Consider the following 23,718-nt stretch of genomic DNA (forward strand, 5'->3'; position numbering starts at 1 on the left):
AAAATGGCTCTATAATATGGTCGCCCAAGATCCAGACCAAATATTCAATTTTTGAGGGTAGTACGGAGATGAATAAACTATTGTGGTAATTTTCCCTAGACCAAACAAAAAAAGAATTGTAATTCTTATGAAATTGAAAAAAGATTCATCTGAAAATGGAATAGTTCATAAAAAAAATTCATCTTCTTTTTCCATCAGAGTTTCACAAAATTTCATTCTTTGCTACTGGTATTCGCGAAATATCGCCTGAGTTTTGGAATATTTGAAACACTTGGTTCCATGTTTTTTCCCAACATAATCGTGTTGAATCTTTTTCTAGGGCACTACAAACCATTTCTTCTAGACATTCTTGCACTTTAGAAGGGAACATGGTCGATCTTCATAAATGTCATAAATTTGGATCTTGACAAAAGGATGTTTCAATATTCGAAACCACATTTAAAATTTTTTTTCACAAGGAATCAGTCTAGTTTGAAATGTCATTTATGACAAATCCCTACATTGCTCTGCTGAATTGCCTCCATAGAATCATTTAATAATTTGAACTCTTTCAGAAGGAGTATAGACAGTCATAATAAATTGAGAAAAAAAATAATAGCGTTTTAAAATTCAAAATTGCAGCGTGCAGTCGCACGGCAACATGCCAATATTATTGTCATTGTGTAAAAAATTAAAACAGTAAATACCTATCATCGACGAGAGGGAGCGGTGCCATTTTTTTGGACTATGAGTAATATTCAATTCTCCAACCTGTATATGATTATGTCTATGTAAGTGAGTAATTGGCGAAGGCGCCAGACTTATTATTCTTTCGAGTTTATAAGGCAACGCAAATGAGTATATTTGAAATAATTTTGTTACGGATCCATAATAATTAAATACACTTTTATTAGTAAGTAGTAGTCACGTGGTTACAAACTCTCCGTTATATGCATATAATATATTCCTGATATCAAATCTTGATCCTAAATCAAACTTATTACATTAAATATGTACTTAAAAATCTTGATTAAATATTGAATTATTGAACTACTTGAGGGTAGTATAAATTCACAGGAAGCATTCTTCCAACATAGTTCCAAAAATGGTGTCTTGGGATTTTTTTCAAGATGGGTAGTTGTATTTTTTAAAATTACAAATAGTAAAAAAAAACCTAATGGTGACCTCCCATTTCCTTTCTATTATGGAGATGAAGGTCAATTTGATCACAATGAAGTAATAATTTTTTCCATAAAATTCATGTCTGCGCTGTCGAAAATCCGCTTCACCAGATATCGCCCTGAGGACCATCAGGTATATGCACAGATAACCGTACCTTTCATCAGGTACCGGTCGACTCAAGGACAAGAATAGTTAAAAATGAAATGGTCCACTGTGCTAGAAAACACGCGCCTTATGAGGACATGCATTCTATGAAGGTATGCCTGATGTTATATTTTGCTGAGATGTTGTCCATTTAGTAAATTGGCAGAGCAGATTCAATACCTTTATTACACCTCCAGTATAGCAACTTGCAAGCTACTGAACTTTTATCTCAACAGTCTTCGAGTACATTCGATCTCCGCTATGCCAAGCATTGGTCGCTTTACGGACGTAGGAAATGGAAGGGAAGAGGATAAAAAACTAACAGCAATTAATTGGACGTCTTTTATTAAACGACTCTTTTAGTAAATAAACTTGCAATTAAAATAATACTTATTTATTTTATATTACGTAAATCCTAAAATAATAAGAATAACGGATGATTTTAATGTTTGACATTTAAAAGAAATAAAATTTTAACGCTGCTTGATCCGAAATAATGCCGACTAGAAAGCTTTGATTACAGTAGTTTTTAGAAGCTTTGACTGCAATAAGCAATCTCTGCTTCTTCAGCAACCAATATTACGTACGAAATGTACTAAAAAATTAAATATAATATCATTGCTTATTATGTAATGATCACGAATGTATGGGGTTTACAATTCCTTTTCAATTTTGATCAGTTCAGCAATACCATCATACATTTCCTTAACAGCTTCGAATTCGGTAAGTCCCATACGTCTTTTGTTGGAAATGTCGTAGATGCCACCTTCGGCTTCGGTGTGTTCACCACGAGTACCACGGACTTGCAAGTTGTATTTGGCAGCAATCTCTTCAAGTTTGGCTTTGTTAGCGGCTAGTTTAGGTACTTTGATGTGCACTGATGCACGGACAGTGGTACCCAAGTTGGTTGGGCAGAAAGTAAGGAAACCAAGCCTGTCATTATGAGAGAAAGGAATGCGCTTCTCGATGTCATTGACAGCAGTTACAAGACGACGGTAGACTTCTCCCAAGTCTCCTCCCATTTGCATGGAAATAATACGAAGGTGATCTTCCTCGTTACACCAAACCAAGAATGTTTTGTTGTCGTTGTGGTAGATACCACGACCAGTTGGCCAGAAGCGGCAAGCATTGGCAGCTTGCAAGAACCTGTCACCTTCCTTGAACAAGAAGTGATCATCGATCAGCTTTTGCTGAACTTCCTTGCTCATTCCAGTCAATGGGTAGAATGTACCCTTGAGTTCTCCTTCAAGCCCAGAAAGAGTGGAGGAAACTTTCTGTTCCATCTCTTTGTATTGCTCTTCAGTCAAGCAAGGATTGAATGGGTATCCTTCCATAGACCTTCCGCATCTTACACGGGTGGAGACAACATATTCACCAGTGGGGTCGAGGTTGCCGAATACGTTGACATCACCCCAGTTCTTGGGGGGGTGTTTGTCACCCTTGCCGAATCCTTGATGATAGTCCTCAATGATAGGGTCGAACAAAGGAGCAAATACTGTGTAAGCTTCAGCATCAGGAGCGTAGATACCACATCCAGAATCAAGATTTTCAATACCTACAATTAAAGAGAAATATAAGGTCTGTAAAAATGTAAAGCATTATCAGTTATTTTTGCAAATCTTTGAGGCACATAGTTCTTTTATTTAACAGGTAATGTTAATGGTAATAGTATACAGTGACGAATAGTTTTTATATATTTTTCAATATCTATCTATTAGCTTGTGTCTATCTAAATCATGAAAATAGAAGGTTTAGATACCAACTGAAACATTCTTGGCAAGGGACTGCATCGCGTATCCATAAGATAATCCTTGAATAGTTTTAAAAATGTGTATGATTAATGTTAACTTATATTTTTTTGATAGTTGGAAAGGCAGATGTCCTTTTAAAAAGTTCCATTACAAGTTTTGAAGTTATTACTTAACCAAACTATATGCTTATATTAGATAGATAATCTATAAAAAACATAGTCTATTTTTGACCCGTTGAATAAAACACGTCACATTTTAAGTGAAGGACAAAAAAAGGTGTATTGATTATATACCCAATAAAAAATTAAAACTGCAATTATGAATTTATTGATTTTAAAAGTCAGGCGTAAACGTATTTAATAGATTTTATAGGATTAAGAACATCTGATAAGATGTTCTTAAGCTTGAAATAAAAATTAACTTAGGTGCACCTTAAAGATTATAATTCTTATAATCTTTTAAAAAGTTGCTATAGGTTAATTTTATATTATATACCTGATTGGATGCAGTCCAAAAGAGTGGAACCAAACGAAGTTTGCTTGGTTTTCAGTTGGTCAAAGATTTCTCTGGTAAGGTATTTCTTCAAAAGAGACTTGGAGTCAGAAGCTTCAAGTTTCTTGAAGCCAGCTTCAAGTTTTTCCAAAACTGCGGCGTCAACCATCGTTTCTTTTTTTGAAGTTTCTTTTCTGTAAAAAAAATAATTTTCTAATTTTATTGCCATTTTTAGAACAAAATATTCATTTCAGAATACACTATATTGTTTACATAAAATTTTTGGAAAGATTGGTATTTTTTAATTATTTAAATGTGAAAATATGGACAACTTTTGAGAAACATGATCATTAGTCATATTATATTTAAAGAAAAATTACTTATAGGTTATCAACACCTTAGTTATCGATAACCAAATTATATACATTATATCTTTATGTGCTGATGATTGGAACATTTTTTATGCTGAGAAATTTTTATTTGAGACTATTTAAGTGATGTAAATCTTGATGAAGATGGACACGTAAAATCCTTTCAAAAAATCTAATTTGATCATGTTTAGTTTGACATTTAAATGCAAAATAAATACGTCCAATGACGCTGTACAATGAAGAAATATATAGTAAGAGACTTATTGAAAACAAAAATATTGAGAACATTTATATATTTTATTTCTAAAAATGAGTTTTGATTAGCAAAAGTTAAACCTTATTTGAAACTGAGGTGCACAAAAGGAATGAGAGGATGAAAGAGGGAACTTGATGAGAAATATATTTTGTTTATATCTTTCTGGTGGCTTTGCCTATTAAAGTAACAGTTTGAAATAATGTTCTATATTTTTAAATCTTATTACCATATATACAATAATCAACTCATATGGATTCCCTAGAACACGCCCATAGGGTTGTAACTAAAACGCCTGCCATTGAAAAATATAGACTCTTCAGTCAGTTTTCAAATATAACAGGGTCTAAAATGAGCAGGAACTAAAACACATTTAGAAGACATACAACATAAAAAAATGACAAAAGTGCATAATACAACACAAAAAGAAAAACAATACAAAACACAAAACGTAAACCATGCTATATGAAATGAGTTTTTGTGAACAATGATGAGGTCGATTTAATGGAGTTTTGTTGATTAGGCATGCCGGCCGGCCGGCTCTGTATAATATTCAGACGAAGAATAAAAAGCAATCAAAATGCGTACTTAATGTATACAGCCAAGAGACAGGTAACACAACATATAGAGAAGCTTCCACATAAATCCAGCAGCGCCTCATGGACACTGTGCTATTGACCCATGCATGAGACATCAACTGTACAAACCCGGTAGTATCATCTTCCTGATCTTTTTTTTGAGGATCCGTCGCAGTATTTTCCTTTGAAGCGCACCCACCCATTTTTAAATAAAAATATTACTAGCTATACAGGAAACACTGATTTAACTTCACTACTACAACTAAATGGATGGAACAACTATCAGGCATGGGGTTGGACGACGCCCTTATAGTGCAAGGCGCTCGGGTTCAAAAACACCCTACCGCTACAGCCTGATCCCGACTTTCGTTTAACTGAATCGCACTTTAGCAAACAGGGCGCAGTTTTGTTAAAATCGATAGACGCATCTCGGCGCGTGTCCCCGACCAATAGAAATGCCTGTCTATGACAACTGTTTCGACTCGACTTGACCACCCTTGTTCATATTAACACTCCCTTCCTAATATATCTATCTCGATCAGATATCACTTTATTCCTGCTTGCGTCATCAAACTATAATACTTGATAATTCCAACAAAACATGTATTTTAAAATCACTTATCAAATCAATTAATTTTAACGTGAAATATTTTTTTGAGGACAGATAAAGATCATCCTACTAAATCTGAAGTGACAGCAAAATATCACGCCAAGGCACATTTTAAATCTCTTTTTACCACTCAGATAAGCTCTTATCATAGGTATAATAAAGAGCACGATAAGTTATAATATTAGGTGGTCCAACGTTCATTAAAGCATGTTATATCAACTTTTTAATTAGCAATTACCTTCTTTATTTTGAACCATGAATTATGCCTCATAATTGGTTTGGTTCAAACTGATGGTACATACTCCAAATCGTTTTCCCATCACTGTACGAATTTTTTCCAAGATATAACAAGAACGAAATGTATTAACTTTTATGACTAACTTGTTTTAAAAAAAAAAGTAAAGTACTATTTTCGCCACTAAAATATTTTAATTCCTGTTCTTAAGTTAATAAGTCTTGATAAGCTAAAGGAATATACTATTTTTATTTAGATATTTGAGTCATTTCTTATTTTTCATATGCAGAAGCCTCGTTCATAACATATATAGAGTAAAGCAATAAATATCAACTCAATATCAATTTCAAACAACCTTCAATTTTCAGATGGGAGTGAGCCAACAAAATATTGAAATAGCCTCCCTTTCTTTTTGTTTACTGCTTGGAATAAATACTTTAATGCTAACCTTAAGCCGATGTTAATTAATATTAATACAAAATTAATTTTTAAAGTACCTGGAGAAAACTTCGACATTGCTTTCAGCCACGTCGCATAAAAAACTATTCCTAAATTACATTTTAAAAGTGAGACTTCCTTTTCATTGAAAAAAAATTACATGTACAATGTAGTTGTAGTTTAGCAAATGTGTTATTTTTTCGTTACCACATGAAATTCTTGTTATAAACCTTAGAATAAATATAATAATGGTTTCAAAGAACTGAAATCGAAAGGCTATTTTTATAAAATTTCTCCTTAATTTGCAATATTTTTTAAGACTCACAACTTCTTAATTAAACATATTTACCAATAAAACTTTTTAAAGTTTTGCAATATTGTGAAATATGGATTAACACTAGCCTTTTCTCAGAATTTTAAAACAATCTATTGAAGCCACTTTTTACATTTACTAGGATTCCACGTTTCCTTAGAAAAAATAAAATTTACATGAAATTGTGAACTGAAAAAAACCTCAAGGAAATGCATACTTATTTTAGCACTGCTTCTGGAAAGCCGAAAGACACTAAATAATAGGCTAGGATTCTTAAATTACTAACTCTTCCGATTCATTAGTAAAGCTTTTAATGGAGCCTTATTGATTATGCTGCTTAATTAGTCGTTATAATCCAAATGAATTGAATGATCGGAACATCCAATTTCGTTTTGTGCAAATAACAGAAGTAGATAATTCAATATTATAAAAATATAGTGTTTCTTCTTCCATTTGCTGTATCACAATATCGCCATAATAATCCGTAACAAAATTATCAAGATTTACTTCAAAGCGCATTTGATGTAATATAATACTTAAGGATTTTGTGTATATAGCTCTTTTTATGACATCCTGTATTGTAGCAATTATGTTTTTGTTTGTTTACATACAATAATCCTGGAATTTTGCAAGTTACGTCATTTGTATATAATATAAAAGTTAAATAAAGTATTATGCAAGGTGTCTGCTGGAAATCATCTTTTCAGGGACATAAGAAAGAGAGATAGAGATAATAATCATCTTAATTTTTTGACATTTTGTTTTAATTTCGAGTTGATTTTTTGTATTATACGGCAACTACTAAAATAATTGTCAATCTTACGAATATAAACATCAACAATAATTATCATTTTAAGACTATAACAATTTTCAAAAAACAACATGAAAAAAGGGCCGCCCTGTGTCAGCGTGATAGGGTCAAAGAAATTCTCTTTTTCAAAATATTCATTAGGGGTTAGAAGAGTAACGAAATAGCCATTTGCAAGTATAACGCTTTAATAGTAAAAGAAGGGCTAGCTCCCCCTCATCAAATCTACCCTTATTTTAGACTTGTAAAGTGCACCAAAATCAATATAAGGGGGGCAAACGCGTGCAACCTTTATCTGCTATATATTAATCAGTTTAGGTTGGGTCATGACGAAGAGTATGTTAAAATTCAGGAAAAAATGCAAGGCTATTAGTGTGACTCATAAAATTGTCTACAAAATCGATGATATTTTGGGTCATATGATCGTGCACGCAATTTACAAAGACTGGCACAAATAGATGAAAAATTGGTTTAATAATAAATAATAAATTAAGAGAATTTAGAATAATATGTTTTTTGTCTTGCCTAGTAATAATGTAATGTATTTAATAAAATGTCCAAATTTTTAAAAAATCTATCACCAGTAATCAGACTTTTTAAAAATAAGTCAATATACAAATATAAGAAGATGAAATCTTTGTAAAAAGTTTATGTTTTTCATTGATTTATAACTTTTTAATTACTTTATTTCAATTGTAAGGTTTAATTATGAAAAAGCTTCAATAATTATATTATGCGTTTTTAAGTTTATTAAACATGTTTCTGTACATAGTTGAACGAATATTTCTCAATTTGTTTAAAAATATTACGATTCTTTAAGATTTGCCAGCGTTCTAGTGCATAAGTTGTTCCATGATAATAATTATACTCATTCATAGCATTACGGAGGCACACTTTAAGTAAAATATTTACAAATATACAATACTTTTAAACCGAATCGTTGGAAACCAAATATATTGGGAAATGCCTTAATAAATTAACAATTGTGGTCAGAACTGCCTAATCTAAAATCCATAATACACACAAATCAATTTTATACATCTAGCGACCTCTATCGTTTCTCTGAAAGTACGATCAATACTTTTACTAATCAATGAACTCTTTTTATTTAATCAATAGAATACCTGTATATAGGTGAGATAATCAATATGGTTTTTCGCCTTCACCATAGAGTCAGGATATATTTTTTTAAAATTTAATATGTCTTTTTAATAAATAAGAGATAAATAATAAAAATTAAATTTTCGAATGATGAAGTGCCTGTGGTAACGCATTGACTAAACAAAAATTCCTACACCTATTTTTCCAGGAAAGTTACTAATGTTTCGGGAACATTTATATAACCAAAGCAAATATTTGCTTACAAATCATATTTACTTGCTCGTTGTATATACACATATAAATTATATTGAATAATTATAGATTTTGTGGTTATGCAAAATTAAATTTTATTAACAAGATTTGAAGAGTACTTACTTGAAATGAAAAAGTGTTGCTCGATATTTAATTTTTTCATATATTTTTAGTATTGTAATAATTTTTTTTTTAATTAGATAGCTCTTATATTGTAGTGACTCAGGTAGATTTCTATAAACTAGAACAGTTTTCATTAAACCTTCATTTGTATTATTCAAATAAAACCGATTAATAATTAGGTCTATATGGTATTTCTGGATATTGTAGTTGATCTTTAATGCTAGAGTATACATTTACATTTTAGTATTTTGAAAATCTCAGGAATGTCCTGTAGAGTCTCGATTCTTGGGATATCCCGGAAAAAAAACCTATTGGTTTTAAAATATTTGAAGACGCATATCTCCAATGACTCGTTTAAGTACATTTACCTCTACAATCTTATATATTAATATTTTAATCACATCCTCGAAATGTTGAACTGAATAACTCTTATAGAACAGATCAAAAATGTACTGTTCAAAGCAAAACATTGGTTGGGTATTCCAGGTATGTGCATTCCTACCAATGTTTGAATGACTTAGAAATTGGGAAAATCAATTATAAAACTCATAATTTAATAAATAGTTTGTTTTTTATTTTAGTACATATATATTTTTTAAGCTTTGATAGTTTATGAACTAATTACAGCAGTTTGCCTCGTCTCTATAATATCCATTAAACAGGCTATGACAAAAAAATCTACAGATCTATATCATGTGTATTTGCTTCTTAATTAGTTAACAATAACCACTATACCGGGTGGTGCGTCGCCGAGCGGAACATAGGAAATCCCATGTAAACTTTAAGGGGGTCAATTATTGGCTTCCCTGTACATTTTACAGAAAAAATGTAACATAACTTTTTTAAGAGACCAATCTGGCAAACCCTCGTGCAAAGTTTCAAAAAATTTTAATAAGCGAATCTTGAATTATTCAATTAAATGTAATTGCAAAATTACCAAATTTTCGGTTCCGGTAAAACCAGACACCAGCCACCAGCAAGCAATTTCTTATAAGGCTTTGTCAAATCTAACGTACAGCCGAATACAAGAAATGTTTTTTTTTGCGGAATGGGCTTGGTGGGGACATAAACTGAAAACATTTCAGATACTGCTCTAAAACTGTTTCCCGCATAATGCCACTTAATTATGGCTATTTTTTCGTCGATTGAATAATTCATACTTGTTTTCAAATATCGACTGTCACTGATTTATTGACACTTTTCCTCACGTCAGTGACAATATTCATTTTACTGGTGCCCGTTTGGTTTTACCTGAACCGAAAATTTGCTAATTTTGCAATTACATTGGGGAGTTTACTGCTTTAATTTTACTTGACTACACCAAGGCATTCGACTTAATTAATCATAGGATTTTATTATCAATTTTAAGTTATATAGGATTTTCAAGAGATGCATTTTTTAAATCATTTTTGGGTAATCGCAGCCAGCAGATCGTTTTGAATGATATAAAATCTAACTCAGCACCTTTATCAGTAGGTGTTCCTCAGGGCAATATCCTGGGGCCATTGTTGTACACAATTTATACATGTCGATGTAAAGACCATTTAAAATTTTGTAGCTACCATTTGTATGCGGACGACACCCAACTCTATCTTCACTTTCATCCAAATAATACAGAAATTGCCAATAGAAATATAAATTTGGATTTAAAAAGTATAATAGAAATCTCAACGTGTCACGATCTAAAGATAAACCCTTCAAAATCATCCGTTACTGTATTCGGAGGAGATAAAAATAATAGATTGAGAGTTAGCAACGAGCTTAATATACAAATTAACAACGTCACCATTCCATTAACTAACACGTCCAAATCATTGGGACTTGTTATTGACTCGGATTTTCGGTTTCATGAGCATGTCACAGAAAAGCTCCGAAAAGCCTATGGTGCTCTTAAACTTATTTATAATCAAAGAAAATTTTTAAATTAAAAATTAAAAAAACATCTATGTGACTCCTTAGTGCTATCTAACTTTAACCACTGTGATACAGTATATGGCCCATGTTTGGATCAGTTTGATTCTCGTAGAATTCAGAACGCTTGATTTCGTTGGGCTACAAGGTAATAAAATTTAAATCTCCCCAATACTTGTATGATAGAGCAGATTTTAGAATTAACAACAATAATCGTAACTTACGCAATTTACATCTTCTTACTATTCCTCGACACAGAAAAGAACTTTTTAAACGAAGCTTTTCATATAATTTGGCTTCCAGTTTGAATTCCTTAAAGATTACATCATTTGATCTGGCCTCTTCTACTTTTCAAAGGAAAACTAGAGACATTCTGTTTTTTACGTCAGTAAATAAAGTTAGTCTTATTTTGATTTTGATTTTTGGTGTGATGTCGCTGAATGTGTTTTTGTATTTTTAAGTTTCAACTGTTATGATCTGTAATTTGAAATATTGGTACTGGTTGTAGAGCAATTTTTTTTTATGTTATATTTTTGACATTTTTTTAGAGAGCGCCTAAACAGTATCTGGTCTGCATACCAGAACACTGACGTAACACGGCCTTTTATTTTGCATAGACATTGTGTATTTCTAAATTTTTATATTGTATTTTGTACTTGTTTATGAAAAGTAATAAATTTTGTTTATTATTATTATTATTATTACATTTAATTGAATAATTCAAGATTCGCTTATTAGAATTTTTTGAAACTTTGCCCAAGGGTTTGCCAGATTAGTCTCTTCAAAAAGTTATCTTACATTTTTTCTATAAAATGTACAGGGAAGCCAATAATTGACCGCCTTAAAATTTACATGGGTTTTCCTATGTTCCGCTCGGCGACGCACCACCCGGTATATATTTATTATATATTTATTAATTTACTCATCTTGAATCAAATAATATTCCTACATTTTTACTTTGTTTAGAATTGAGGTTTAAATCAAGATATAAGTTTATATATGCGTTGGCATTATATTGTAATAAAGACCACCTCACCAGTATGGTTTCTAAAAATACTTACATTCAGTATCCACAAATAGCATATAGGTATAAATAATGATCGGTCTTATTTGAATAATACAAATGATGGTTTAATTAAATACTTTTTGGCTTTTAGGGGAACAGATTTTAAAATTACTCCCTGCACAGAAGGGTTAGAACTTTTTAATATTTATTTTTATGTTGTTTGAGTTGTACAACAAATAAATAAAAGCGAAAAACCACATTAAATTTTACCTGAGTAATGGCTTTGTTACTTAATCAAGTGTAGTAAGTCCAGTCACATTGAAAAAGTAATTTAATAAAATCTTACTGAAGCAAAACATATTATTACTCAATAACAACAGATTAATATTAATTAAATGTAGAAATAAAAATTTGGGTACATTTTTAATATTTGGAATAATGAATAAAGTAATTTTCTCTCACGTGTAAAAATACTAATGGCAAAGTTAAATATTAACATCAAGATGTATGTTTGAATCAATACAAAAAAGTAATTTTTTTAGCGTGTGTAATGGCATTCGGAATATGCTATAAGTTGAGAAAAAATGAACTGAAATCGCTAATTGCTTCACAAAATATTGTTTTAACAATACTACATTAACTTTAAACAACTTTTTAAGCATGATTATAAAATTTCAAAAATTAGCTTTTAAGCAAACCAGGCAAGTTTCATTACAAAAGATGTATATTTAATGTGTAATTGTTATTAGGTACCTACCTATCTTTTTAGCTGAATTAAAATCAAGTTATAGCTAATAATGTAAATTTATATATATTGTTGAATAAATGTAAGTGATTTTTTTGTTATTTTAATAATTTTCAAATACACCTGCCTTCAATTAACTATAAATCTGACTGAGCTAGTAACAATATTAAATAATAATTAAAATCATATTTTTATGTTTGCTAAGATAGCGTAAAGCATCAAGGTATGTTGCAACAGGGACAAAATTAAAATTGTCAAGGGTTTTAATTTCGTTACTCCAATTTAAATACAAATTTGTTTTTGGAAATAATCAAAATAAATAAGTTAACTTCGTTGTTCGACGTTATACTGTAAATCTAAGGTCTTAAAACAAATGCACTTTTAATTATTGATGCATCCCAATATAATGCATTACCAAACGACCTATACTGTATAGGGTGATAATGATAAAGTGTATTGTAATTTATTTTTAAAAGATGCGCTAACAGCAAAACATTAATTCTTTAATTCTATATATGTAATTTTATTTGCAGTTTTTGATTATACTTTTAATTGAATTTTATATTACCCTTGGAAGAAATGAAACCTTAATAAATCATATTTGATTTTTGAGATATTTTGAAGACTGACAAGTTCTGTTTGTTTTATAACTGCTTTATGTATATTTTATTTGAAAATCTCTAAGCCCATTTTTTATGAGGAAACAATGATTGCATTAGATATTAATTTTGATCTTTAACTAGTCACTTGAATTTTTTTTATTGTTTTGAGTTAAGTTTTTATTGATGTTAATTAGGTAAAAATTGATCAATAAATTGCAAACTTAAAAAGTAAAAAAGTATTGGAATTATTATCAACATTTAAAACAACGTAATGTAAACATTTGTATAAGATGTTCCTGGCAAACTTCTTTCTTTCTAGACCTAAGAACTAATTATAATCTAATATTAAGCAATATTTAAATAAATCACTATGCAAGAGAAAAAAACATAAATTTGGTTCCCGTTGAATGAAAATCATACCAAATTATTATAAAAGTTAGTGGGACAATGACAATGGACATGACAATCAGATGCACTCATGCAATGTGCTATTAAAAAGCTATAAACTAATCACCAAAGTATAATTTGAATGGCGGTTGAATAACTCATTTTACGACATGTTTTCCGGCTAAAAAATCTATTTATTAGTCAGTTTCTTATGTCACGTAGGCACTCGATTTATCAAGACACCTTTAGCTGATAAAAGTTTGCCGACATAACAAAACCCTCGAAAATATTCCTAATTGATTTGATTAGTTCTGAGGAGCGGATGCAGCTATTAAAGTGTTAAGGCCAAGGAAGTTCTTGTGAATCACTCATAAAATATTGTGCAATTTTAATATTAAGTAATTGGTGCATATATTAGTGTTATTGTCCCAATCATTTAAAATACTTGCCCGCCCGCCTCTAATCTATGGCGCAATTTACCGCGTCCCGCCTCAAAGGGTTACGTAAGGGACCGTTTCGATTTTTCAAGTTCGAATTATTTAACACGTTTGAGAACCAAAATAAACTATTGGGCTATTTTATTTTTACGCTGTTGCACTGAGATAAGACGCCGATAGTTGATTTTACACAAATAAATCGACTGACAATAATTGGGGAAAAAAATATAGGACCACCTGATTTTGTTATGAGATCATAACATATAAGCTTTCAAGATGATGACATTTAATAAAGCCCGCAGCACAACATTATTTTATGCATAAAAAAATCAAAGCTACTTACATGACCTGACAAAAAAAATTAAACAAGCTCCTATAATTGCGCGAAAAAATGATCAAAATATGCAAACTACAAACTGCACCCAAACTCTGTACCTTAGAGGACTATGAGGATAGAAACGCACTCCACTAGGAATGAATTCAGTGTGGCTCGGAGTAGTGGGACTCTGTGTAGATTAGCTCTTGGTGCCTTACCCCACTCTACCCTCGTGACGTCACACCTAATTCACCAATCGCTAGTTTTGACGTATTCCCCTTTAAAAATTTTAAAACGGACTCTTGATTGTTGGAAAGGTATAATATTTTTTTTTCCTAAGAAAACACGGGGACTTTTTTTTTGTTAATTATACCGCCCGGGATTTCGAAAGTTTTCGTAATCTATGTGCGTTTATCTGATAGTTAAGCGGTTTATATGTTGTCATAAATGCTATACATTTGTTTATGGCAAAATATTAATGGTACTTAAAATAAAATCACTTATGCTAAACGCTAAAAATAACGGATTTGCCGGGGAGTTTTTCTGGAAGTTTTTGGTGTATTGATTAATAAAAACTGAAGTTTTACCGTATAATTTAGATGGTTGCGTGCGGAGCGCGCTTTGAAATGTTTATTATTTTAATAAGAGAGTATCAGCATTGTTTTAGTATTTGAACTTTATAGTTGGGATGCAAATCGTAAAGATAGAGATATTTTTCTGAGAATATTTTAGATAAATATACCCGACAGATCTGAAATAATTAATATGTTTAATAAAAGTAAGTTGGTATAAACCATTAAATTTTTTCTTGAAAACATTTTTATTAAAAGTTTTGCCTACAAAAATCCAGTATAATAAATTGGTCATTTTTCTGTAATGAAACCTCAGATAAAACTATAAAAGATAGAAAAAACGATTCACTGATAGAACATTTAAAAAAAAATTATATTAATTTAAGCTTTTCAGATATTTAAATAAACTGAAATGATAAAATATTAAATATTATCTACCTTAATAGGCCAGATTTTTATACAGTTCGGCTCTTAATTGTCCCACCCCCTCTTATCTTTTTAATGCGTTTATATAAAAATTTGAAATTTGGCACACATTATTACCAACCTAAATACTACTTTTTGGTCCCTAGCTCATTTTGCTAAACTTCAAAATGGAATTTTGAAAAATTAAATTAAATAGGGGGTCATGCGATACATCGTTTGAAAGCCTGATTGCTTTTGGTCCTAGATTATTAGTTAAGTCATTACTTCTACCCATAGCAAAATGGCAGCCTTTTAAATCTTATTTTTCGCATTTTTATTTTCTTTACTACACCTGTTCAGGTATAATTTGTTTGTAGGTGTGTTGTAGTTCAAAGCGTTTTTATTTTTTTCATGTTACATTATTATCATAAAAGTTACTGTTCCACGCAAAAACTTATTTCGTTTATAATACCTTTAATAGTAATACCGAAAGGAGATAATATTTTTGCTATTTCATGCAATTCAATTTTATTTGTACCTTGATTTAATCGAGAATGCCTGATCCACCAGTCCCATTGCTGAAAAAAGTTAAATTATTTTTATTTACGATGGAAATCGTAATGTACATTTCACGGAAAGAATTTTTAATGTTCGTTTTCCTAACCGTCCAGTATGTCGAAAGTATATTCGCGAGCTAATTCAGACATTTACCCAAACGTGTAGTGTTGCCAGTAGGAAGAATCCAGTAGGTCCCAGCTATCCAGCAGAAAAACCGGTGGATACCTTCTGCTACTATGAAAGTATAAAATTTAAATGATTCGCCAAGTGACAGAAGATGATCCTGATCGACGTTTGGAATTTTGCGAAGTAATGACCGAGAACATTTGTTTCAGTAATGAATATACCTACTTTTTTTTAATGGTAATGTTCACAGACAAAATGTCCATTATTTGAGAGACGTAAAACCCCACATATTTTCTAAAACACACACACAATACCCAGAAAAAATAAATGTGTGGGCTAAGAATCACATTTTTGAGCCTCTCTTATTAGCCCAAAATTTGACAGGGGATCTTCACTTAAACATGTTGGAAAATACAGTAGAACCACTCATTCTTGAGATTATTGAAGACAATCCTCATGAAATTGAGTTGGAAACAGTTTTTCAACAAGATGGGACACACATTATTAGAAGAAATGTTAGACAATATTTGACTTATACTTAGCCTAATCGATAGATAGATCGATGGTCTTCGAGGGCCTACCGAGTGGCCAGCCAGGTGGCCCGATCTTACACTTCTCAACTTTTTTTTTATGGGGCTACGTGAAACAAAAAGTCTACGTCACCCAGCCAGAATCTATCTTCGATCTAAGTCAAAGACTAATTGATGCATGTCACAATATTGATGTTGCCACTTTCCAAAATGTTCGTGTCCAAAAGATTATTTTACTGTCTTCATATTAATGGTGCACATTTTCAACATTACAATAAATACATTTCTGTTACCTAAAGTTTAATTATTTTAAATGGAAATAAAAATGCGAAACATAAGATTTTGAAAGGCTGCCATCATGTCTGGGGAAATTTTTTATTTTTTTTGAATGTGTTTTTTAAACATTTTTAAAAATTTCTTTTTATTTAGAATATTTTCACTTTGTATATGAATTTTATGACTTTCTTTTTATTTATAACTTCTTTCTAATTTAAAAGAAAACGTATGTTTAAAACAGGATTTTTATTATTAAGTACTCACGAAACTGAAAATATAATGAGATAAAAAAAATTAAAATATAAGAAAATGTTCTCCTTCTAAATCACAGCTAAATACATTAATTGCTTCATTTCAATGATCATGGTTTGGTTCTCTGTCATAGTCTTTTAGGATAATTTTCATTCTGTATATTAAAATATTGATTAATTAAATTTGGAAATATAGGGATATCATTTTAAGTGTCTCACTCATTTGATTCATTTTTTTTTATTTGTGCAGATTTGGCAATTTTTTTAAATACATGTGATTTTATGCTTAATTTATAAACATACTTCGTAATATAGTTAGAACTTGTCTGATGAGAGCATGATTAGATTTGTGTTTAATAGAGAATATTTAAATAGTCAAATCATCTTAAATTTTAATAGTGTTATTAAGATTATTAGTCGAACTGCTAGCCACAACAAAAATAATATCTAAAAAGTAAAAACTACCCGGTAAAAATATACAGGATGTCTCACCGAAAACATTACAGTTACATAATTTTAGGTGTCTTAATAGATTTTTTTCTTGGAGGATAACAACTTCCTAAAATTCTTTGCTACTTACTTTTGGCTAGAAACTGATACACTTTTTAAAGCCTTAACTCTTTGTTAATTTCATTCAATTTAATTTCTTTCAACGACATATTTCTGCAGATGACAAATTTATTTAAATTGGGCGCATAATTTTAAATATGCAATTTCCTCTGGATTATATTCTTTGTAGAAATAAAACATACAGCTGTCCTGGATACGTATCGATCCAGGCAGAAAGTAGGCCTTCTTTTGCTGAAATCAGGTTAAGGTAGGAAGTATAAATATAAGTACTAATAATAGTTTTTAATAGAAATTAAAAACAAATTGAATTAACATATTACATAATTTATTTGCTGTATTTATTAACAAAAAAATATGCCGAAAAATCAATCCAGTAGCCAACGTGACTTTTAGAAGATTATAATTATATTTTTAATTTCTTTGATAGCTTGCTTCCTGATTTAATTTCCTAGAGTCTTAATTTAGTTTATTTGAGTCTGCTGTTTGCTGTATTTTAGAGTAGTATAAGTCAATTAAGCATCAACCACTCATTTAATTTGAAAATATTTTTGTAATTATTTAATTAAGGAAACTGTTAAAAAGTTTGATAAATATGTCAGTATAGTAAATTAAAAAATTATTAACTTATGTTACTTCTTACAAAATATATCAGCTAGGTTAGAGAGTTTAGGGACAAGTGGATATATTAGCTCTCTTTCTTTATTGATTTTGGAAGGAAGCCAAATCTCCTGAAGTTGACCTTTATGAAGCTAAAACTTTAATTTGTCTAAAAAGTATTGACTTATTTTAATATTTTATTGATCTTTGATTTAATTAAAGTTTAGTCCCGTTAAAATTATACTTTTTAACAATAGCTGTTTGTTATGTTGTAAGCATCCTAAACATTTTACTCGATTACAAAATCCAGCCAGGTTTCCAACTTTTATATTTTTAGATATCTAACATCAGGTTAGTTGTTTCTATGCAAAATGCCAACGCCAACCTCTCAAGCCATTATCAAAATTATCAGTTGATAACAATTTATTGAGAATTTGCTAATAATTGCAGTTTTTTGCGATTATGTGGGCCTTTGTGATTTGTCGGTGTATTTACTTAATAATTAATACCTATTGATTTTTTCACAAGTTACAAAAAGTATTTATAGAACTGTACAGTCTACGTGTATATTGGTAAATGGGATATTATATGATGTGGTAATCTCGCTTTTATAATTTTTATCACAAAATATTATGTATCTACAGTGGATTCTCGTTATTCAAAAAAATAGTTTGGTATATAAAATTTTGATGATTTCCTGATGAAAAGTAGGAAAACAAACCAGGCGAATTAATAGCATAATAATTTTAAGTGATTTAGTACTCTTTCTATTACTTAATTCCGGTTTCAATTTTTTTCACATATTTACAAGACTTCTTAAAAAATGGGCATGGCATCTTTAGACAAAAATAAACATAGCTGAAACTTTTGTAAAATAATATCAATAATAAAATTCGTAATAATAATAATAATAATAATAGTAATCTTCTTTCGTTCTTCTTCGTCTTTATTAAATTACAATGTGTAAATTATAAATGGCCAAGTTGAAGCTCACTTCCTAGCTTAGCCATATAAACCAAATTAAGGTAATTACAAAAGTTTTTAAAAATATATCCCAAATAGTTAGTAGCAACCAGAATTTAATTTGATTGTTTTTGCCTTGGGCTAACCCGGCGAATAGAGATCACTAATTTGCTGTTAATTTTTCTTTTTAATTAAGGTGAAATTTATCTTAAATCAGGATAAATTTTATAATATCATAAATAAACGCAATAGCTGAAGCTCCTCTTAAATAAAGTTGTTTTATAACGAGGAAGTGTTGTGAAATGTTTATTTCTTTCCAAACATGAATATCATGCCTAAACTTAATTTTCTTATAAAGGTAATCAAGGTATTTTTATACATAATTTTTTTGAAGATGTCCAGACGATGAAGTAACCTCCTTTCATTTCTTTTAAAGTGGTCATATTTAACCACTTCATTGTCCGCATTTCACTACTCATAACTGTATCAAATTTTCTCATTCTCGATAGATCAATATCCTCATTAAGCCTCAATTTAATATCCATGAGTATTCCAAGATTTTTAGCCACTTACTACATTTAATCAGTTGACCATTAACCCGAAGGTGTCCCTAGAGTACATCCTATCAAAAAAAAGCTTATATTTACTTGGGTTTCAACTTAAGTAGTGATCATTTGAAGCCTCTATATGAGTGAGAGGTCAAGGTAAGACATGTTATCACTAGCTTCCAGGATGTTGTCAGGAGGAAATTAAAAATAAATTTGAGTATCATCGGCACATTGATGAACTGATGAGTATTATATATATAAGATTTTAATATAACTGAGATGTATACAGGATAAAGAAAAGTAGACTAGGAATAGATCCTTATAGCACGCGGCAGACTCAAGGCAAATAATTCCATCCCAAATGGGAGATCTGGAGATGGAAGCTAAGTTCCAACGTATCCCCAAATTCTTTGTATTTATTATCTATTAATTTTTTAAATAAAACAAAGTCATAAGTATAACTCACTGTAATTTGAAAACATAAAATAAAAATGTTAAGAAAAAAAATATTTATAAAGAGAAGAACGATCTATAATAAATAGACTGAAACCATTATAATAAAACCTTAACAATCTGTTCTTTAAGAAGTATACTAATATGAGGTTTGACTTATTTCCCATTAAAGAATTAATCGTCCTCGAAAGAGTGTATAAGAATGTAAAATAGTGTATTATACGTAAAGTTTTTAAAACCATCTATAAACCACGTAGAACTTTGGGGTCATTTAGATAAGAAATATTAGATGAAGCCATGCCCTAACTTAAAAAATAACACTATGTTCATAACCATCTTATTCAAATACATATTTTAGTACCTAAATAATTTAAGTATTTACAGAATTTTCTTTCGAAGGACGAAACAAATAGTACTTGATTGTAAAAAACAAGTATTATCATATAATAAACATTAAAAATAAAAACTGTGATATATTTAAGAACAGTGTAGAAATACATGTACTGCCTTATTTATAGGGGTGAATAGAAAATATAATTTTTGAAATTGATTGAAGCACTTCTTTTCACATGTTACTAGTTATTTTACTTTCAGACGGTTGAGAATTTTTTTTCGAGTGTGTCTCAGTTCATTGCTACATAAATTTTTATATATACCAGTTGATAAAATACCAAAGATATTAAGATTTTTAGGAACGATACTGATCACCTGTTAATTGGCGATCGAAGATAAGCAAAAAATCTATACAGAAGCTACTCAAGACGACATCACATGTTTAGTGAAATTTGGGATAGAGTATATATATTGGAAGAAGATAACCCCCTCAAATTTTATTTAGGCATTAATTAAATTATTAAGCATAGATTCCCGAAGCTGTATATAGCTCAAAACAGAAAAGTCTACAGATTCAGTTCTTTTGCGTTTATTAAAGTAATTCAACTAGATATAGAAGATCTCTACCGGATGATGCACCACCAAGCTGGCCATAGAAAACCCCATAAAATTATGATATTAGCTACCCTTTATTAGACTTTTTAAAGATGCGAGAGAAGATAAGCCACCATACTAAATTTCATTACTTTCTATTAAGCAATTTAGAATTTATTAAAAAAAAAAACTAGAAACTAAAATATGACTATCGCCAAATTATCAAAATGTTACCATCTATTTATTGAGCGGTCAATATGAATAATTATTACACTACTCAAGAGAAAATAACTATGATTAAGTACTACATGGGGCATAGTTTTCGAAAAGTCTCCGAAATGTTTCCCGTGAATTTCCCTGATAGGAATATTCCAAGTAAAACAAAATCTGCACTGTTGTTATTGTTAATAACCTTGAGGCTAAGGGTACGGTAATGTAATAAGTAAATGCAAATGCTCTGAGCAAAACAATCATAATGGCAAAGCTGAAGAAAATAAAGAAATTACCAGCAGCACTCTTGGAGAAGTTGTAAGCAAAGATCATAGTACAGCATTGCGCACACTAAAAAATACAAATACCCTTTCTTTAGATATCAAAAACATCAGAACTAAGGGCAAGCAATAAAATCCGAAGAGCAAAGCAAATTTCTGTTTTGAATTTATGAAAAGGGCGAATAACCCTGGGAGTTTTTAAAAAATGTTGGTTTGACGGACGAATGCATCTTTACCTTAAATAATCAGCCAAATGTTCAAAATGTTCGTTACTGGAGAAAAGAAAACGAACACAGATAGGTTCTTACAAGGACCCAGTATTACCCTCAAATATTTGGGCGGGTATTTTTGGTGATAAAATTATTAGACCTTTTTTTTAGAAAAATATTTGGGAGGAGAACCATTTTTGAAACTTTTACAAATTCAACTTGAACCAGCATTGGAAGAAGTTGCACCTGAAAATGATATTTGGTTTCAAATGGATGGCAGTCTTGCGCACAATTCACAGCAGCTCAGGGAATATCTTCAAAACTTATTAATGGACGCTTAATTGGAATAAATTACACTATTAATTGCCCAGCCAGACCTCCGGATTTTTCACCAAACGAAATGTTTCCTGTGGGGTCACATTAAAAATGTTAATTATTAAGATGTGTGTTATCAAAATTTAGAAGAGTTACAAATGGCAATTTTCTGTAATTAAATAACTGCATATCAGCTTAGTGATGTAAGAACCGAATTTTACAACCGATTAGGATATTGTTTGGATTATAAATGGAGGATTGTTTGAGCATTTCATCAAGAAAAAATAATGTATTAGTTTAAAAAATTATTTTGTATTTATTTTGAATAATTTTTGTTTTGTTTTGCTTTCTTGTTTAGTTGTTGTTTGTAAGTCGTTGCATTTATTTGTGAAATCACTTAATAAAATGTACTGAAATTTCTTACGGTGGCTTATTTTTCTCGCATCTTTAAAAAAGATCAATATGGTTTTTCTGTAAAATATACAGAAAAGCCAATATTTGAAAGTATCATAATTAATAGGGAATGTCTTATGGCCAGCTTGGCACTACCCGATATACTTTGTTTATCGGGTAGTGCCAAGTTTACTAAAATGAAGCTTAGCCAGAGAGGTTATTTAGCCCCTCAGTGAAAAATGTATAATTCATTTAACCTATAAGGATGCCTACAGCAGCATAGGAATATGTTTTACCATTTAAATGGGCTTTGGTAATATTTTGACCCATAGAACTATTTTTGTGCAAGTAATATCAGGCCTTTTTCGATAGTGAGACTACTTTTGACACTGACGATTTAGTAATAATGACACAAAGTTTTAAAAATTGTGCTAGTTCCTATGGCTTTAGTATGATCTCAACTAACCCGACCTTTTCAAAGCTTCGTTTCATTTTTCTTAAAAAAGTGTGAAATGCAAGTATAAAGTAAGAAAACAAAGGACATTTCTCTTTTCCAGCGAGAGGTTGGAGATATTCAGTTAACCCATCTAAAATTAAATCAAAGGCACTTTATATGTTAACGCCGTTTTTCAATTCCTAAATTTATACTAGCAGCCTAAACTGGGATCTTCGCCAAAAACTTAATATATTTAGATTTCATAATAATAGGTTTTGCCAAAATGAGTGAGTTTAAAAAATACTATTAGAGTTTTTAGTTAGTTTAGAAAAATTTATATAAACATTACTTTTCGTAATTTCAGGATATTTGCTTTTATATCCGAATTAAAACGGTATCATTATAGAATTTTAATTCAGTATGCTTTTGTAATATACAATTTATATGTTTTAATTATGACAATTTTATAGGACCTAACAAATATGCAATTGTTATAATTGTGATATAACTAGTTGAAGCTTAAAACATAAAAACTTTATCATAAACGATCAAGCTAAAATTTGGGTATATTATGCAATACATAACAAAATATGGCAAAAATATGACTAATTAGATTTAGGATTTTTCATTGAGTTATAAATATCATATGAAAGATACCAATTTTGGCTTAAACTGCTGATATTTAATTATATCATATATTCAAACTGTTTTACTATCTGCTTCACTGTATTTTTATAGAAAAAAATGTAAAAATCAGCAATGATTATTGATATTTACGCCATTTTCTGATTAAATAAGTTTAAACTTTACTTTAAAATATTTTCAAATAAGAGGCGTTTAAAGTACAGCATGTAGAAAAATAAAATGTTTATATTCGCTATTGGCATGCTGTTTTATAATTATAATATTAAAAATAATTATAAAAGTATAAGTTTTTGAATTGAATATTTTTAAAAAAGAAAACGGTAGGTCGCTGGTTTTTCTTGTAATAAAAAAATTTATAATTTTTTTATTTATTTTTTACTATATCTGGTTCTTTTTTTCGTGCGATGCACAGTTTTCAC

At 30.1% G+C, this 23,718-nt stretch overlaps 2 protein-coding genes across 4 annotated transcripts in view; one reads left to right on the forward strand and one right to left on the reverse strand.

Moving 5' to 3' along the window:
- The window catches only part of LOC126748754 (homeobox protein dve-1), a 229,142-nt gene that overhangs the window by 121,853 nt on the left and 83,571 nt on the right, over window positions 1-23,718 (forward strand). The window lies entirely within an intron of this gene.
- On the reverse strand, window positions 1,634-14,320 carry LOC126748756 (arginine kinase). Of its 3 annotated transcripts, none has more exons than XM_050458189.1 (3): window positions 14,154-14,320; window positions 3,552-3,742; window positions 1,634-2,860 (listed from the first exon to the last, which is right to left on the reverse strand). In XM_050458189.1, exons 2-3 carry the CDS (start codon window positions 3,715-3,717, stop codon window positions 1,959-1,961), a joined length of 1,068 nt encoding a protein of 355 aa, XP_050314146.1. In that variant the 5' UTR covers window positions 3,718-3,742; window positions 14,154-14,320; the 3' UTR covers window positions 1,634-1,958. The 3 variants fall into 3 exon arrangements, with proteins under 3 accessions (XP_050314146.1, XP_050314147.1, XP_050314145.1); XM_050458190.1 differs by having other exon boundaries at window positions 14,062-14,224; XM_050458188.1 differs by lacking the exon at window positions 14,154-14,320 and adding an exon at window positions 4,880-5,217.

The sequence above is a fragment of the Anthonomus grandis genome, chromosome 22 (assembly GCF_022605725.1).
Source record: "Anthonomus grandis grandis chromosome 22, icAntGran1.3, whole genome shotgun sequence".
Lineage (NCBI taxonomy): Eukaryota > Metazoa > Arthropoda > Insecta > Coleoptera > Curculionidae > Anthonomus > Anthonomus grandis.

Coding starts and splice junctions, on each gene's coding strand:
- LOC126748756 (XM_050458188.1), bottom strand. CDS start 4,953: ATGGGTGGGTGCGCTTCAAAGGAAAATACTGCGACGGATCCTCAAAAA. Junction 3,743..4,879: donor CAGGAAGATGATACTACCGG/GTTTGTACAGTT, acceptor TTTTTTTTACAG/AAAAGAAACTTCAAAAAAAG. Junction 2,861..3,551: donor TTTGGACTGCATCCAATCAG/GTATATAATATA, acceptor CTTTAATTGTAG/GTATTGAAAATCTTGATTCT.